The sequence below is a fragment of the Malaclemys terrapin genome, chromosome 3 (assembly GCF_027887155.1).
Source record: "Malaclemys terrapin pileata isolate rMalTer1 chromosome 3, rMalTer1.hap1, whole genome shotgun sequence".
NCBI lineage: Eukaryota > Metazoa > Chordata > Testudines > Emydidae > Malaclemys > Malaclemys terrapin.
In genome coordinates, this window is record NC_071507.1 from 204977923 (window position 1) to 204996393 (window position 18471).

At 49.0% G+C, this 18471-nt stretch overlaps 1 protein-coding gene across 1 annotated transcript in view; it reads right to left on the reverse strand.

The window, feature by feature from the left end:
* SCARA5 (scavenger receptor class A member 5) overlaps nucleotides 1-18471 on the reverse strand; it is a 145852-nt gene that overhangs the window by 37909 nt on the left and 89472 nt on the right. The window contains exons 5-6 of the mRNA XM_054022767.1: nucleotides 17277-17357; nucleotides 12002-12100 (exon numbers count right to left, since the gene is read on the reverse strand). Coding sequence (XP_053878742.1) covers nucleotides 12002-12100; nucleotides 17277-17357 — 180 coding nt within the window. The remainder of the gene's footprint in view (nucleotides 1-12001; nucleotides 12101-17276; nucleotides 17358-18471) is intronic.

Genomic DNA, 18471 nt, shown 5'->3' on the forward strand with positions numbered 1-18471 from the left:
GCACCTTTTGTCCCAAGCACTTGATAGATTTAGGCCTAATTCCTGAGTCACTCAGTTTTCACTTAGCCCTTACCTGGGCAAAACTCTAACCGAGTACAAATACATACAGTGCCATCAAAATGCAGTTACCTCTGGGGTGGAAGGAGGCGTAATCAGGCACACAGCACACACAATACTGTCAGTTGGGCCCCGATCAAAAACCCAGTGAAGTCGATGGAAAGACTTCCATCGACTTCAATGGGCTTTGGATCAGGCCCTGGGTGAACTGTGGATGGGTACTTCTTAAACCAAACTCAGTTTGCTGCTACCCCTATCCCTGCCCCATTGTCTCTCATCACATGTTCAGCCTGTCAGCTCTTTGAGGCAGGGACTGTTTGTTTATTTCATGTACGTACAGTGCCTAGCGCAATGGGGCGCTGGTTCCTGACTGGAACCACTAGTTGCTACAAATAATGAAGGCAATGCGAATAAATAATAATAATGTAGGCCAAGGAGACCAGGGCAAACGTCAGCTCTGAGACACAGCTCCAGGGCATCTGTAACGCCTGCGCAAAGCAGAGGGGAAATTTGTAATTAAGGCTCACTTCGAAGGCCACCCGCCGCACGCCCAGCTAGACAGTAAACTGTATCTTTCTATGGCAATAAATAACAATAATAACAACAAGCTGTTGTGTAGCTTTTTCATCGGTAGATCTCAAAGCGTTTTAGAAAGGAGGTCAGTATTTAGCTGGTCCTGTCTCTGCACCGGGGGGCGGGACTTGGTGACCTCTTGAGGTCTCTTCCAGCCCTACAGTTCTATGATTATCCCCATTTAACACATAAGGGAAACTGAGGCACAGAGTCTTCGCTTCTCAAAAGGTATTTAAAGCACCTAATTCCCAGATAAACAAACAGGAGTTAGATGTCTTGATACCTTTGGGGACCGGGGCCAGAGAGACTATGGGTAAACTTTCAGTCGGACAGAGGCGTTTTGGGCCATTTTACCCTCAGTGCTTTGCCCAGGGTTGAACAGGGAGGCTGTAGCTTAGCAGGGGTGTAAACCTAGGTCTAGCGCCCGAACTGCTAAGACGAGGAGCTTCAAAGGGCCACATTCCCCCTCAGCGTAACTCATTTGCCTCCAATACAGCTCCAGGGCAGGTCAATGCTGCCCAGTGCATCTAATTCATAATAAGACAGAGATATACCTATCTCAGAACTAGAAGGGACCTTGAAAGGTCATTGAGTCCAGCCCCCTACCTTCACTAGCAGGACCAAGTACTGATTTTGCCCCAGATCCCTAAGTAGCCCCCTCAAGGATTGAACTCATAACGCTGCGTTTAGCAGGCCAATGCTCAAACCACTGAGCTATCCCTCCCCCTCCTACAAGAAAAGGACTGAGCAGATCCTGGGAACCATCTCCACCATCTCCCTGCAGATATGGCCCGGGTGCTGCATGGACCATTCCTCTTCTTAACCCCTTCTCTCTCTCCAGAGCTTCCTGGAGATGAACCAATTACCCCTCACGTTCCCAGCCTGGGGTGCAGCAGGGATCAGAACAGGGTAGGCGGTGCTTAGGGAAGCCCCGCCTTCTGCTGGGAAGGGGAGGATGCTGGGATAGCTGTCCTTAGATGCAGCATGCAGGCTCTTTGTAGTTGCCTTTAGGTTTAAGCGTCACCTCTTGCTAATGGGAGCAGCTTTTTGAGCCAGATCTCGGCTGATGCAAATGTACTTCAATGCCAGTTCCTACCAGCTGACGGTCTCCCCCCTCCAAATCTTGTTTGCTGCTCCAAGGAAGGAACACGGGGGAGGTCTCCATGGCGCTACCTCCCATCGCTAGATTGGAAACTGAACCTGTGGCCGTCTAGCCCAGGAACAGAAGCACCAGCCGCTGCATCCATGAGACACTGGACATAGATCTCTTCCATGGTCCCCTTCCCCAGCTGCTCCATCTCAGCCACGTCCTGCAGGGCCAGGGCAAACGCTTTGTGCTCCATGCGCTTCGATTCGCTTGCTTATTTTAGAATTTGTCTTGGCCTTCTTTGCTTGCCTTGGCATCTCCCCATAAACAGCCTTTCATTTCCTCGGCTTCCTGGAAGGCTTATCTACCCTTCTCCCCCGCCGAGACAGCTCCGTCAGAGAACAGAGAGTGTAGCCTCTTACCTCTGATTTCCCCTCCTGCCTCTGTTAGCTCATCTAGCTGTTAAAGTTCATGGATCTTCCACCGAAGTACACAGGTGACTGGCATATAGTCATCCATTCCGTGACTGACCGACCCTTGTGTGCTGACACCTAAACAGCACAGGCCTTGGAGCCAGAGATCCTGAGAGAACCACAGGGTCTGTCTGTGTCCAGCAGCCTCGGCAATAATCTCCTGGATATCATGACAGCTGAGTTGTGTCCTTTTTCTGCCAAGGTGGCAGTGGTGCTGTGTAACAGGGCACGCTTGCCCCACCCTGGTCTGGAAGGGGTTAACCCCACCCTATTGGCTGAGGAGGCCACACCTGCTCAGCCCTGCTGGGCGTGCTCCTGCTGTTGCCCAGGTATGATGGGTTGGGTCACAGAGACCCCCTTGGGACTGCCACCTGATATGCTGAGACTACCTCTGAGCCTGTTTTCCCTGCCAGCTTGGGACTTCAGTACCCTGTCTTATTGAGCCAGACATGCTAGCCTGCTGCAAACACAGACCCAAGTCTGAACCACGTCCCCCAAAAGCTGAAGACTTAAACTGAAAACAGCTTAAGAACTGCTCCTGTCTCTAGCATCCAGACACCCAGCTCCCAATGGGATCCAAACTCCAAATAGATCTATTTAACTCTGTATAAAGCTTATACAGGGTAAACTCATAAATTGTCCGGCCTCTGTAACACTGGTAGAGAAATATGCACAGTTGTTTGCTCCTCCAGCTATTAATTACTCATTCTGGGTTAATTAATAAACAAAAGTGATTTTATTAAGTATAAAATGTAGGATTTAAGTGGTTCCAAGTAATAACAAACAGAACCAAGTAAGTTACCAAGCAAAATAAAACAAAAACATGCAAGTCTAAGCCTAATACATTAAGAAACTGATTACAGATAAAATCTCATCCTCATAGATGTTCCAATAAGCGTCTTTCACAGACTGGATGCCTTCCTAGTCTGGGCTCAATCCTTTCCCCTGGTACAGCCCTTGTTCCAGCTCTGGTGGTAGCTAGGGGATTCCTCATGACTGCAGCCTCCTTTGTTCTGTTCCACCCCCTTGTATAGCTTTGGCACAAGGCGGGAATCTTTTGTCTCTCTGGGTTCCCCCCCACTTCTAAATGGAAAAGCACCAGGTTAAAGATGGATTCCAGTACCAGGTGACCTGGTCACATGTCTTGTGAGACCCCCAAGCCTTCATTCTTCCCAGCCCGACTCACAGGAAAGCTTGCAAGTAAACAGAGCCATCTACAGTCAATTGTCCTATTTGATGGGAGCCATTAAGATTCTAACCCACCATTAATGGCCCACACTTTTCACAACTACAATAGGACCTCAGAGTTATATTCACTAGTTTCAGATACAAGAATGATACATTCATACAAACAGGATGACCACACTCAGTAGATTATAAACTTTGTTATGATGCCTTACAAGAGACCTTTTGCATGAAGCATGTTCCAGTTACATTATATTCACACTCATTAGCATATTTTCATAACATCATATGGAGTGCACAACGTCACACCAGGGAGCAACTACTCAGATCAGTCAAGGCTGACCACTGAAGAGGGAGGATGCAGACAGCCAGCTCCAGCCTGGGAGGCGCTGACACCCTGGACTGCGGAAGCCAGCCACACCGCGACACAAGAGGATGCCAGTGACAGCTTGGAACTGCTGGGAACTGCCCGAACCGAGGAACCCTGAGACACTGGGGACGCCCAGACCACCACACTAGGAAACGGGGTAGGAAGTGGCCAGGGGGGCTGACCATTGGGCCGGGTGCTGTCAGTATGTTGTGGTCAGATCCCTGCTGACCCAGTGGCGGAACTATCTGCCACTGTTAGGGCCCTGGGCTGGGACCTGGTGGAGTAGGGTGGGCCCGGGTCCTCCTACCCCCTGCTGCCATCTCCACCCCAGGGGCAGCAGCCTCCCCACCTTAGGCCAAGAGGCTGCCAAACTCCTGCATTGGTTAGAGTTCCCATCCAATTCCTCCATGTGGTACTTCCCAGGTAGACAAACTGACCTCTGGGCAGGCTTTGGATTGGGTGAGGGGTGTTTTTTTCATGAGACCTTAAAACCAAGGTCTTATCTATTCTACCAGTGGTGCTACTAACGAGAAGGGATTTGTCCCAGTGACCACAGCTAAAATCTCCCCTCCTCAATGTCACGGTGCATTGTGGAGTATTCTGGCTGGGTGCAGCACTCCACCCCAGATGTGGCTGCATTTCAGCGGTGACATGACTATGCTCAGTATATACAGACAAAAAGCATTGTGTCTATGAAAGGTTACTAGTCCAGAAAACAAGCCCTTCACTGAAAGCATGGAACTGGGGTATTGCCTCCCCATGTGTCTGCTTCCTATAAGTTACAGCAATGACTATAAATCATAGAAATTCAGCAATTAGAATTCTTTAAAGGGGTCAACAAACATGTGGACAAGGGGGATCCAGTGGACATAGTGTACTTAGATTTCCAGAAAGCCTTTGACAAGGTCCCTCACCAAAGGCTCTTATGTAAATTAAGCTGCCATGGGATAAAAGGGAAGGTCCTTTCATGGACTGAGAACTGGTTAAAAGAGAGGGAACAAAGGGTAGGAATAAATGGTAGATTCTTAGAATGGAGAGGGGTAACTAGTGGTGTTCCCCAAGGGTCAGTCCTCGGACCGATCCTATTCAACTTATTCATAAATGATCTGGAGAAAGGGATAAACAGTGAGGTGGCAAAGTTTGCAGATGATACTAAACTGCTAAAGATAGTTAAAGGTCCATCTAGCCCAGTATCCTCTCTACCGACAGTGGCCAATGCCAGGTGCCCCAGAGGGAGAGAACCTAACAGGCAATGATCAAGTGATCTCTCTCCTGCCATCCATCGCCAGCCTCTGACAGACAGAGGCTAGGGACACCATTCCTTACGCATCCTGGCTAATACCCATTAATGGACTTAACCACCATGAATTTATCCAGTTCTCTTTTAAACGCTGTTATAGTCCTATCCTTCACAACCTCCTCAGGTAAGGAGTTCCACAAGTTGACTGTGAGCTGTGTGAAGAAGAACTTCCTTGTATTTGTTTTAAACCTGCTGCCTATTAATTTCATTTGGTGACCCCTAGTTCTAGTATTATGGGTATAAGTAAATAACTTTTCCTTATCCACTTTCTCCACATCACTCATGATTTTATATACCTCTATCATATCCCCCTTAGTCTCCTCTTTTCCAAGCTGAAGAGGCCTAGCCTCTCTAATCTCTCCTCATATGGGACCCGTTCCAAACCCCTAATCATTTTAGTTGGCCTTTTCTGAACCTTTTCTAATGCCAGTATATCTTTTTTGAGATGAGGAGACCACATCTGTACGCAGTATTCGAGATGAGGGCGTACCATCGATTTATATAAGGGCAATAATATATTCTCAGTCTTATTCTCTATCCCCTTTTTAATGATCCCTAACATCCTGTTTGCTTTTTTGACCGCCTCTGCACACTGCGCGGACATCTTCAGAGAACTATCCACAATGACTCCAAGATCTTTTTCCTGACTTGTTGTAGCTAAATTAGCCCCCATCATATTGTATGTATAGTTGGGGTTATTTTTTCCAATGTGCATTACTTTACATTTATCCACATTAAATTTCATTTGCCATTTTGTTGCCCAATCACTTAGTTTTGTGAGAGCTTTTTGAAGTTCATCACAGTCTGCTTTGGTCTCCATCCCCTCCTGCGCATGGACCAGTGACCCCTCCAGGGGACCAGCTTACACATTAGATGGTAAAGAAAATCAGTCATTTCTAACCCCCTGAGGGCAGCACCTCAAAGACTGCAACATTCACCTAAAGTCAAGGGGCCTCTCATAGGGGCCAGATGAGATCAAACGATTAGTCTAAGCCCAGAGCTGCAAGAGGCATGAGATCATGAGACACAATTTATCATTTAGGCCCCAGCAGCCTTGTTGCCCGGCAGCCCAGGACAATCAGAAATCAGATCCAAGTGAATTTAACCTAATCACTTACTGCCCAGTGGGAAAAGTGCTGTCTCGCCCCTACAAACGCTGGGTGTGCCTGCCAAGCGACATACCCCACCTGAGGCCAACAGTGAAAAATTAGCCTCTCGTTAAACCAAGCACCAGACTCTAAGAATGTAAGAATGGCCATATTGGGTCAGACCAATGGCCAATGCCAGGTGCCCCAGAGGGAATGAACAGAACAGGGAATCATCAAGTGATCCATCCCCTGTCGCCCATTCCTGGCTTCTCTACCATGATGAAGATCATGTAAGTACCTGGGTGGATGGACAGGCAGATAATACTGCAGCGCAGGAGAAGTTCATGACTTTTCCCATCCTGCTTGTTGCTCTACTCTGACAACCATGTTTGAGATCCCGCCTGACCTTGGAAAAGGTCACCTTCCTGTCCCTAGCCCCAGCCTGATATGCAAACCTTGGAGATAGCCTGCTAGGGTCTAAGATGCATTGGGCAGGTAGGTCAATATCTATTAAGCCAATATGAGTGGGGAAAATGAACAAGCCCCGTTCTCTTATTTCAGCACGAAGGAGGCTGATTCCTAATGTCCTGGCCATCATATTAATGTAGCTAACGAAAACTATTTACCCAGCAGCCAGACTTCACACTCAGAGTGTGAGTCCCAGCTCAGGGCACGTAGCAATGACTATAGACTGATTTAAGCAAACAAAATGATCTTGACAACAGAGTTCACTGTAAAGATGATGGGACCGGGGTGGAGATTGTCTTCCTTATGTAGGATGAGGAGTGGAAGAGCAGGCACTAAAAGAGGAGAGACCTTTTGAAGGAGTTTCTCAAACATCGTCTTGAACACGAGAAAAGCTTATCCCGCCGTGAGAAAAACAAAGCCCGGCTGGTTTGGCAGTGTTCCCGGATCATAGGCTGCGATTCCCAGTGTAATATTTCCCGACAGGCCCACGTTGAAGTCGTTAAGTCACACACAGGACAGTTTAATGTATTTATTTTATGTGTGCAGGTTCAAACCGCAACTCTAATAACATTGTCCATCCAGAGAATGCGATTCCTTATTGGACTCATCTCTTGGAAAGCAGAGCCGCTCCTTCCGCTGGGCAAATTTTGTTTTCTCCCAGACTTTGGCCTTGAATGTGTCTAATCAAGTTGGACAAACATTTACAGGACCAAGGATTCAAACATTCCCTCACACACACACGCACAAACACACACACACACACTGGCATGGGTGTGCAGGAAACATGTGTATTTAATAACATACTCCAGGGTTAAGAGGGGGAGTGTTTGCCCGGGACTGAAGTAAAGGTTAGTTCAGCTTTGCTTAATACTCTTTGCCTGTCAAGCCGTTATTTGGCAACAGTCGATGAGAAAAATCTACCGTCCCCTCGTCTCGGAAAGGAAACCACAGACCATAACTATCATGTGGGTTTGGCTGGGGGATGCCAAAAAGCAGGTTGTGTGATTGGCTTCCAGCCACATTGTAACCACCGATCGCTAGCTCCTTTGTGATATCAGGGGCTGCTGCCCTCCCCAAGAATTGCAGTGCTCTTGAAAAAGATGCAGGACTGTGATGACCATCTAGTCCAGCATTTCTCAAACACGGGGTCCCAACCCAAAAGGGGGTTGCAAACCTATTGTAGGGGAGGTCGCAGTATTGCCACCCTAACGTCTGTGCTGCCTTCGGAGCTGGGCGGCCGGAGAGCGGCGGCTGCTAGCCGGGCACCCAGCTCTGAAGGCAGCGCGGCCACCAGCAGCAGTGCAGATGTAAGGGTGGCCTGGTATGGGGAGGGTTGTCACATTTTTGGGGTGGCTGTCGTCACAGCCTGAAATATTTTCAAAGGGGGTCCCAGCAAAAAGAAACAAAAGTTTGAGACCCCCTGATCTAGTCTGACCTGCTGCAGGACACCGGCCAGTGGTTCCTTCATCAAGCCTGTACCTTGTGACTGAGCTAGAGCGTGATGGCCACCACGCCTGGCGAGAGCGTGATGGCCACCCTGCTGTGGATGCTGAAGCCCCATGCCCTCAGGGACTGTACTCATCTCTAAAAATCCCGGTAAGGAAAATTGTCAGTGGCTGTAAAACAAAGAAAACAAACTGGTGCTACTGCAACCCACACATTTATTCTCTCGTCTTCCCTTCTTCTTCCCTCCTTCCTTTCAGTGCCAGTACATCCTGCCGAGGGCTAGGCCCACACGGGTGAGGGCCCTGCTGTCTGCATCAAGCCATGTGTAGGCTGAGAAGGAAGCTAGCTGTGTTTTTCTGCACATATCCCAGAACTGGCTCCCGTCCTGTCCCCGCACAGACATACCAGGGCTTATGGATTCTTTGTTCTTTTCCAACAAGAGGGAGCCATGGGCTAATAACAGCAACTCACAGTGTCAAGTGCTTTCCATCTTCCAAGCACTGCACAAACACTGTCTAGTCAGCCGGGAGATCTGAAGAGCCATGCAGCCCTCGGAGCACAGAAACCTTTTGAAGGCAAGACGGTGCCAAGCAGAGGACATCTGGGAGGCCAATGCGGAGAACAGATTCCCCCTCTTGACAAACCAGGTTGGGATCTGGTACATGGTCACCAACGTTACCGCAGTGACAAGGGGACGGGGTTGCCACTCATTCCACAACTTATAGGACGGTCTTTGATTTTGAGGCTCATGATCCAAGCATCCTGACATATTTCTGGGGCCGAAGCAGCGTCATTTGGTTTGTGGCACGGATAGAACAAGGCAAAATCATGGTGCCCCGGATCTGCCTTGAAGAGCTGGGAGCCCTTCTGCATCCTTCTTGTTTCGCTGTGGCATGGCACTGAGGGAAGAGGACTCTCCGTCCTCCTGCTGGCACTGCCCTTTTGGTCTAGAATCCCGCCTCTTCTCACATGTTTGCAGCATGCGACAGGGACAGCACACCCCTGCGTGGAGGTGCATGAGTTTCAAACATCTCCCCTCCCAGTGCTAGCATGCTGCAGTGCACCCTGGGGGCCACGAAACAGGTACAGTGCTGCATAGTCAAGGGGACACATCCATGCGGCTAAACAAAGTGCTACTATTCCAGCCTGGTGCATCTCACCTATAAGCTACCAGGAATCCCATTACCTTATTTTAATGACTCCATGGCTGCATACAGACAATGCACACATCGCAGGCACCAGCTCAACTGCATACATGCAACATTGGAAGTAGAACTCAGGACTGTCTCTTGCAAGCTCTCAGACCCCTGTGACTCCAGATGAAGGAGAATTTCTCTTAGTTCATAGAATCATAGAATATCAGGAATGGAAGGGACCTCAGGAGGTCATCTAGTCCAACCCCCTGCTCAAAGCAGGACCAACCCCAACTAATTCATCCCAGCCAGGGCTTTGTCAAGCCGGGCCTTAAAAACCTCTAAGGATGGAGATTCCACCACCTCCGTGGTAACCCATTCCAGTGCTTCACCACCCTCCTAGTGACATAGTGTTTCCTAATATCCAACCTAGACCTCCCCCACTGCAACTTGAGACCATTGCTCCTTGTTCTGTCATCTGCCACCACTGAGAACAGCCGAGCTCCATCCTCTTTGGAACCCCCTTTCAGGTAGTTGAAGGCTACTATCAAATCCCCGCTCACTCTTCTCTTCTGCAGACTAAACAAGCCCAGTTCCCTCAGCCTCTCCTCGTAAGTCATGTGCTCCAGCCCCCTAATCATTTTCATTGCCCTCCGCTGGACTCTCTCCAATTTGTCCACATCCCTTCTGTAGTCCACATCCTTCCTAGTTGTAGTAATATTAGCGCTTATCTCCTCTATGGGCCATTATGAGAGGGTGACATGAGCAAATCAGCGGGACACCTTGCCCATGATTAGCCCATTGCGGACTGCTGAATATTTACCTGGCAAACAAAGCCAAGTCAACTTAACCAAGACATACTGAATTATTGTGAAATGGTGGTGGTGGTGGTCCTGGTGGTGGGAGTGGGGGGTGGGGTGGGCTGTTTCCACCCCAGAGTGCAACCAGTCCCGACTCAATCTTGTAAGAGGGAGGTCAAGGAAATTCTTTTGCCCCCCATTCCCTGGCTGCAAAACAACCAGCCCCAGGGAATTAATTTCTCCCTCTTCTACAGAGCATCAGAGCTGGAGAAGAGCTAGTCAGCACCATCTACTGCACTCCCCCTTCTTTGGTTTGCATTACGAGGATCTAAATATGCAGGACACCTTCTTTACCTAGGGCTGCAGCTCTGAGATCTTTGTGTGGCTTCCTCTCCACTTTGCAATGGCACCAATAAATCTCTTTTCCCACATCTCTTCCCTTTAGGACAGAGCTTCCTCGGGCTGCAATTTTGCTTTGCAATCTGTGTATTCCACCAGGAATAGTTCCTTTTACAAAGGTGGCATGAAACGAGGGACAGATGGAGGAACTGGGCCTTTCAATGGACTGGAATGATGCTGGTGGTAATTGCTGTGGTGCTGAGTACATATTTGGGAGTAGACAGATTGATCCAGACTGGCAGTTCCTAACCTGAGGTCCATCTAATGCAGTCTCCTATCTCTGATGGATGTACAGATAAGCTGAAAGGTTTCATTCTCTGTGGTACTTTTCCCATGGTGCACCAGGTGCATGTATGTGATTCAGAGCGAGAGGTATGTTAAAATAAGACACTTTTGTTTTGTTTTCACAATGCATCGTTAACCTGGAGAACTCACTGTCACAGTATATTATTGAAGTTAAGAGCATAGTGGAATTCCTAAACAGTTTAGACATGTATGACAATCAGCTGCAGGAACAGGACAAAAAATGTGTGAGGAATATCAACCCTCATGTTTTATCGTAGAAGCCCACCAGTATCTGCCTGGGGTCAGGAAGAAAGTTCTCTTCAGGGCAGGTTATTTCATAAATGTTCACTGGAGGGTTTCTTTCACTTTCCTGATTTCTTTTAGAGACAAGACACCAGACTAAGAGGGGCTGTATGTCAATTGCTCTGGTTCTGTGTTAGGGATTGTCTATTTGTGTGAGAAGCATGTACTGCATGCCATTAACCCTGCCTGACCACCTCCCCACATACACACACGTCACCCCTCTGGGGTTCTTATGCAAAGCAGGACATAGCAGGCCTCACTGGGAACTTTCTGTGGGTGCACCTGGCTTGAAACGATGATGCTTTCATTTTCTGCACCTTTAAATCTCTAAGTGCAGCGCCTACCTGCAGAGAGAGCAGCCACTTTGGTTTTTAGAGTTGTGTAGAGTGTTACAAAGACACACACACACACTGTGCACCTCTCAGGGAGACTTGACTTTTGTTCTTTCTTGGCTACCATAAGCTAAAATAAACGGTGTTTGAGTCAGAAAGTGCGTGTTTTGGAAACATAACCATTTCTTATGGGTGTTTTTTAAGTTTACGGTATGCGATTTTTTTAGACAGCCTACCTACTCATTTGCTCTGCTAAAATAGGTACATAAACTCTAGCTGTACCATGGCATCAAAATAACGGTTTGCGTTCCATGATCTCACACCTGTTTTTAACCTGGGATATAATGAACCGCTTCAAAACCACAAGAAACCAAAAAGAGGTGGCAGAAAATAAACCCTGATATAAGGCTAACTAGTGAGTGTGCACGTAAGAACTCCCCTCCCATCCTGAGGGACGTATAAAAAGCCTGATGCAAGTCCAGGTACACAGAGTTTGGGTGGATCCTGGCCCTGTTTTATCCTCCTTCATCCCAGGCCTCTAAATGGCCACTAATTAACAGGCCCTATATGGGCACCTGGGAGATATCGTCTCTCCTCTACGTTTGACCAGCAGGTGTCACCAAAGCCAACACGTCTCGGGAAGGCCAGACAGAACCAAGAACCCCCATGCCAGGTGCCTGGAGCATGAACCCTGAACAGTACCTTTGAATCCTCGCATCCCAGTAGGGCCGGACGGGCCGAGGTCTCCCTTGTCTCCTTTCAGGCCAGGTGGTCCCAGAGGCCCTCTCTCCCCAGGGAGCCCTGGATTGGGAACGAACAACAGACAAGGTGTTGTTATTACAGCAGGAAACCAAACCGGCAAAGAGCAGGCACCCTGCGTGCCGGCTGCGTGCTAACTGGCTCTGCCAGGCCCATCTGGCAGCGTAAGACCAACGACAGGCGCGCCCTCTCCATCCCGCCGTCCTGCTAAACCAAATCCCCTCGCTGCTCCTGGCGGATCGGAACGGGAGACGGGCCTGCACTACAAAGCTCACACACAGCTCCCTAATTCCCCAGTGTTCAGTGGGGCTCTGGATCCAGGCTTCTAGTCCGGGCCCAAGCCTAATCCGAACCTCCACGGTGAAGAACCCATTGGTACATCTACAGCTCACGTTGCAACATTTCAAGTGCCTTCGCGGGGGCTCAGGCTTGGTGCACAGAGCGACCCAGCCAAATGCAAAAGGGCAACCTCCCCGCAGGACATGTGATGGGAGCAGGGCGGCTCCAGAATCCACAGGATGCCCCGACCTCCTGGGTCCGTCCCACAGCGTCCCTAAAGGGCCTTTAAAGAATCCTGAACTGACTTAGCACTGGGCATTGTGTCCCAATCTCATTTTCCCTCTCTACTCGATATGCTCTGAGAGCGCCGGTTACTGGGAACCATGGCATCTCGACTCCATCCCATCCCGTCGTGCCCGCCTGTGCCCTGGCTGGCTGCGTGACTCCCGGCAGCTCACTCAGGGTGACGTATGTCCCGCCCAGAAGGATAGTACAAGGACTATGCGCCATCTGTGGGTGTCAGTGGGACTTAAGCAGTACCTGGGCCTTGTGCTGGTCCCTCTGCATGGGTGAATTGAACCTCAGGGCCCAGTGCTGCGGCCAGGGAAGTCTCATCAACTCTAAGGCCAGAAGGGACCATCATGATCATCTAGCCTGACCTCCTGCACCTCACAGGCCGCAGAACCTCGCCCACCCACTCCTGTAACAGACCCAGAACCTCTGGCTGAGTCACTGAAGTCCTCAAATCATGATTTCAAGACTTCAAGTTACAGAGAATCCATTTGCACTAGTTTAAACCTGCAAGTGTCCCGTGCCCCATGCTGCAGAGGAAGGTGGAAAACCCCCAGGGTCTCTGCTAATCAGATGTGGAGGAAAATTCCTTCCCAACCCCAAATATGGTGATCAGTTAGACCCTGAGCATGTGGGCAAGACCCACCAGCCAGATGCCTGGGGAAGAATTCTCTGTAGTGACTCAGAGCCCTCCCCGGCTAGTGTCCCCATCTCTGGCCATTGTAGATGCTAGCAGAAGTCACGGATGAGTCATAAGCAATAGTATCATTCCATCCTCCCCCCCCCCAATTTATCAAGTTCAGTCTTGGACCCAGTTAGGTGTTTTGCCCCTCACTGCTCCCCTTGGGAGGCTGTTCCAGAACGTCACTCCTCTGGCGGGGAGAAACCTTTGCCTCACTTCAAGCCTAAACATATTGATGGCCAATTTCCTCTCCATTTCTTCTTGTGTCAATATTGGTCCTTAACTGAAATAACTCCTCTCCCTCCCTGGTGTTTATCCCTCTGAGGTATTTATAGAGAACAATCACATCTCCCCTCAGCCTTTGTTTGGTTAGGCTAAACAAGCCAAGCTCCTGAAGTCCCTCTAACAAGGCAGGTTCTCTGTTCCTCTGATCATCCTAGCAGCCCATGTCAATGGGAGTTTTCCCATCGGTGCCAGGGGATACCGCCCGGGCCCTAACCCTTTCTGTGCTGCATTCTAGGGGCATCATAATTCCCAGGGCAGGCGTGGGGCTTCAGGGTCTGATTAGTCGCAGCTGTCTGAGGTGTCTGACTGGGGGAAGGTGCTATGCACAAGGGGAATTAATGCTGGCTAGGTAGCCATTTCCATACTGCCCCTGCACCCCATCACAGGCTGAATTCCTTTCTAAGCTCCGGGCCATAGGGGTGCCGTGGCTGGGAGAATTTCTTTGATCCCGTGCGAAAGGCAAAGGAGCCAGCAATGGCGGACATGTACATGCACGTTTCAAAACTGAAACAAACCTTAAAGAGTGAAAAAACAAAACAAAAAAAGTAGCGGCGGCAGCTGCCAGACAATCCATTTGTGCTGCTGATTAAACCCAAATAACACCAGCCATTAATCTGTCAAGGAGCATGAAGCAAACATGGGTAGCCATTGCTGACCAGCTCTTTAGTAGAACAGATGGGTTTTTCTGCCAGCTTGGCTGGTTTTACAGTCCCACTTGGGGCAGGGGAGTGTATCTTACAGGACCAGCCAGCCTAGCACACCCAAGTCATCAGCAAGGCTCGAACATGGGGCTTCTAGCAGCACACCCCATGCCTTTAAGCATCGGCGCTCTAGGAGGAAGGCCAGCAGCAAGCAGCAGGTGTAGTGGATCCAGCCACTAGAGGATGACAGGAATGCTTGCACTCAGCCAGCGGGTCACGCGGCTGACATGGTCAAACCCAACCTGTCCTCTCCAGGCGAGAGAATAGTATTCCCAGCCAACGGGCGACTCTTTCATCAGCTGGGGAGTGGGATGAAACAGAGAATGTGTTGGCTGACCCTGTGTAGGGTGATGGATTCTGGGATTCTCTGCACCCCGGCAACGTCGCCAGGATCCATTGGACAGGGTGTTGGGAAAGGAGAGTCATTTGGATATTGTCAGTGTCTTGGGGTGTCAATGGGATTAGATGCCTAACCCAGTGATTTTTCTTCACATGCTCAATGGGAAACTGTCTGATGTGGGGGGTGGAAGGACTTCTCCCCCACGGCATCCTGACCCAGGGAGGGAGGTCTATGAAGCTGTGTAATAGTCTCCCAATGGAAGGCGTGAAAGCCCCATCACGTGGCTAGACAAAGCCCTGGAGAATACCCTGGAGGGAACAGCCTTGCATTGCCTGGGAGATAAACTGCATGGTCAAATAGGCCTTTTCCCCATCTGACGTCTCCAGGTTGTTTTATGATACTGGTTGCGTCACCTAAAAGACTTGCTCGCAAATCTGGAACTCTAGATTTGGATCAGAACTGGAAAGGGGCTGAAAAAAAACCACCCCCAAACTTTGGGTAAGTTTGTATCCACCCCGGGCTGGTCACTAAAGGAGGCTCAGAACTTTTGTGGTCTGATTCAGTTTGGTTCTGGGCAGGGCCGGCTTTAGGGCGATTCAGCCGATTCCCCGGAATCAGGCCCCGCACCCCTAAGAGGGCCCCGCAACGTCCCAAAGGAGCTGCCGCTGAAGTCCCGCCACGGTCTTCGGTGGCAGCTCAATCGCTGAAATGCTGAAATGCTGCTGAAGTCCCAGCACTGTCGGCGGCGGCAGCTCAACCGTTGCCGCTGTCTTCGGCGGCATTTCGGCGGAGAGACCTTCCTCTGCGGCAGTGATTGAGCTGCCGCCGAAGACAGCGGCGGGACTTCAGCGGCAGCTCCTTCGAATCAGGCCCCACGGTGCCTAAAGCCGGCCCTGGTTTTGGGAGTTCTGGGCTGCTGCCGATGTCTGTCTCAGACATCGACCAACACACAGACTTTCACTTAGATAGAAAAACATGTTTTCCTTTTGTTTTTAATTGAATTTACCTTGCCAAACAATGGTTTCAATTAAGGGGGGAAATGTTTCCTGAAATTTGAAACAGTTCCATGTAACCCCTAAGAAAGGTCCAGATCCCCAACCCCACCAGGATCTCAAATTCCCCTTCCCCAGCCCTTCAGGACCCCATGTGCGGCTGCTTCCCGCTGCCTCTGGTTTTACTGTCGCTGATACTAACTCTTTGTTTCCTGCCTGCAAACCATCTGCTTAGAAGTTATCGGTTTGCTGCAAACTTTAGTTCCACTGACCAGTGCAGCGTGCGGCTATGAAAGGAGCAGGCAATCAGATGCTTTGTTTGTTTACATTAAATTGGTACGCCAGTGAATGAAGACAGCATTGGAGGATATCAAAGGACCATGCTGGCAGACAGAGATTTTGCCCTGGCAGACTATCCCAGCAAGCCATCAGCACTGCCAGAGACAAAGGCTCACCTTGCGTCTCTGAGCACGTGGGGGCGTCCATAGGAATGCAAAGGAGCAGGGAGTTTATTTAGCTCCATACCCAAATCACGGTGTTCGTAGGGCAAAGGCATCGCAGCGTTGGACGGTAGCGACTGGCGGATGATGACTGATGTGCCACTCCCCCTCCGACCCCAGAAGCGCTAATTCCTACAGCGGCTCAAGGACCCAGGCAGCCTCCCTATCTGGGAAGCCTGTGGGTATGGTTGATGGACACCCGAAGGCCCCCATAAGCCTGCCATAATTCAGGGGTCACTCTATAGTGGCATATTGGGGCAGTACAGCTGGTACACCAAAAGGAAGTCAAACTATCCCACCCAACCTTGCTTAATGGAAGGAGAAAGGGGATCAGATTACAGAGGGGAAAGAGGTCAAGAAGTAACATGGGCTGAGATTCCAGGGCGGTGATCTCTGGAAGTCAGCCTCTAAGCACACCCAGGAGCCTGGGGAACGGGATCGTTGCTCCAAAATATTTGGAATGCTGCAGACGAGGGGGAGAGGAATTGTCTAGGGTGACATAACGAGGGGTAATAATTAGCCCTTCTGTAGTGTGTTTTATCCAGAGCGCCTCGAGGTGCTTCTTTCAAGGAGGGCTGGCATCCGTACCCTGAGTTTTACAAGTGGGGAAAATGAGGCACAGAGAGGGGCAGCGAGTTAGCAAGGTCACATGGCAAATCAATGGCACAGCTGGGAATAGAGCCCCTTGACTGCCTGTGGAGCCAGTGTCCAAACCTGTAGGTCACATCGCAAGACCACTTGCTAGGTCTGGGGCTCTACAAAACCGCTCAAAGGTAGTTATGTGTTGTAACACTAACAGAATAGAATTAAGCCAACAATAAAAATGAGGTGCACAGGGGGAAATGTTGGGACAATGAGAGCTCCTAGTTTACGGCTTAGTCTCCTAAAGGATGTGATGGAAACTCCATCATTTGAGTCATTTAAAACCAGACTGGACAAAGTGCTGGAGAATCGACTGTGGGAAACAAGCCTGTATTGGCTGCAGGGCTGGTACCCAATGGGTCTTGCTCATCTCTGTGTTACTGATATTTATTATTTGTGTAGTGCTAACAGCATGCCATAGCCCAGTGAAGTCGATGGGCACCTTTCTATTGACTTCACTGGGCTTTGGAGCAGTTCCTGTAGGCACCTAGTAGATGGTCTGTTACCTCTTAGTCCAGGTAAACCAGGAACTCCAGGTTCGCCTTCCATTCCTTCATTGCCTTGGTCTCCTTTTGGTCCTGGGGGCCCTGAAATATGACACGTAAAGATGGTTAGTGGTTCTCTTTAGACAGAGCAGTAGCAGCAGCAGATGGAAAACATGCACAACTCTGCACATAGCTGTCAATTATTATTTAGCAAATGCCCAGACGTGTGGGAGGTGCCTAATGGACATGGAATAAAGGCAGGCCCCTGCCCCAAAACATACAAGCGCCATGACTGAGGTGAAGTTTGCCATGTGCCTTCTTCCCCGATTCATGGATTTCAAGGCCATGATCATCTCATTTGACTTTCTGAATAGCACAGGGCAGAGAAATTCACCAAGTGATTCCTGTCTGAGGCTCCTATTTAGAGATGGTCAAAATTCAGAATTTCCATCCCAGAAGAAATTCGGACATGTCAAAATTTCCTTTCAGCCCGAATCGGAATGAAAAGTCCAAATTTCATCATTTTCTGCAAACATTTCTGAAAAAATTTGCTTCGGAACTATTAAAACTTCCAATGCAGGGGAATCCTGTCTTAGATTTCATTATAATAGATAACGAGGAATTGGTCACAGAAATAAAAATTAGTGGTAGCTTAGGTACAAGGGATCACGCCTTGATTACATTTGTTATGTGCAAACAGAATAAAGTATAAACCAGTAATGCATATAGTTGGTGATTTAAAAGCACCAATTTCACAAAGCTGAAAACAATTATGAGCCAAATCAGTTGAGAGAAAGAATTTAAACAGAAAAATGTGAATAATAATTAGGAACTGCTTAAGAATATTGTATACATGCCCAAAAAGCCACAATCCCACAATAGAGAAAGAACATTACACTGCTTTAAAAAAAACAACAACAAAAATAACTGGACTTAGAAGCAGAAAGAAGTGAAAGCAGCTATAATTAAAAAAAACAACATATATAATAAATGGAAGAATGGGACAGTTGACAGTAATAACTCTAAGCAGAAACTAGGAATAGGAGAAAATTGATAAGGGAAGCAAAGAGGAAAAGGAGCCATCTATGGCCACCTGAGTTAAGGACAATAAGGAGTTTTTATAGTATATTAGGAACCAAAGGAATCCTAGCAGAACTGGCAGAAATGGCAGAATTGACACTAATAATGCAATAAAGTTAGAAGTGATCAATAAATA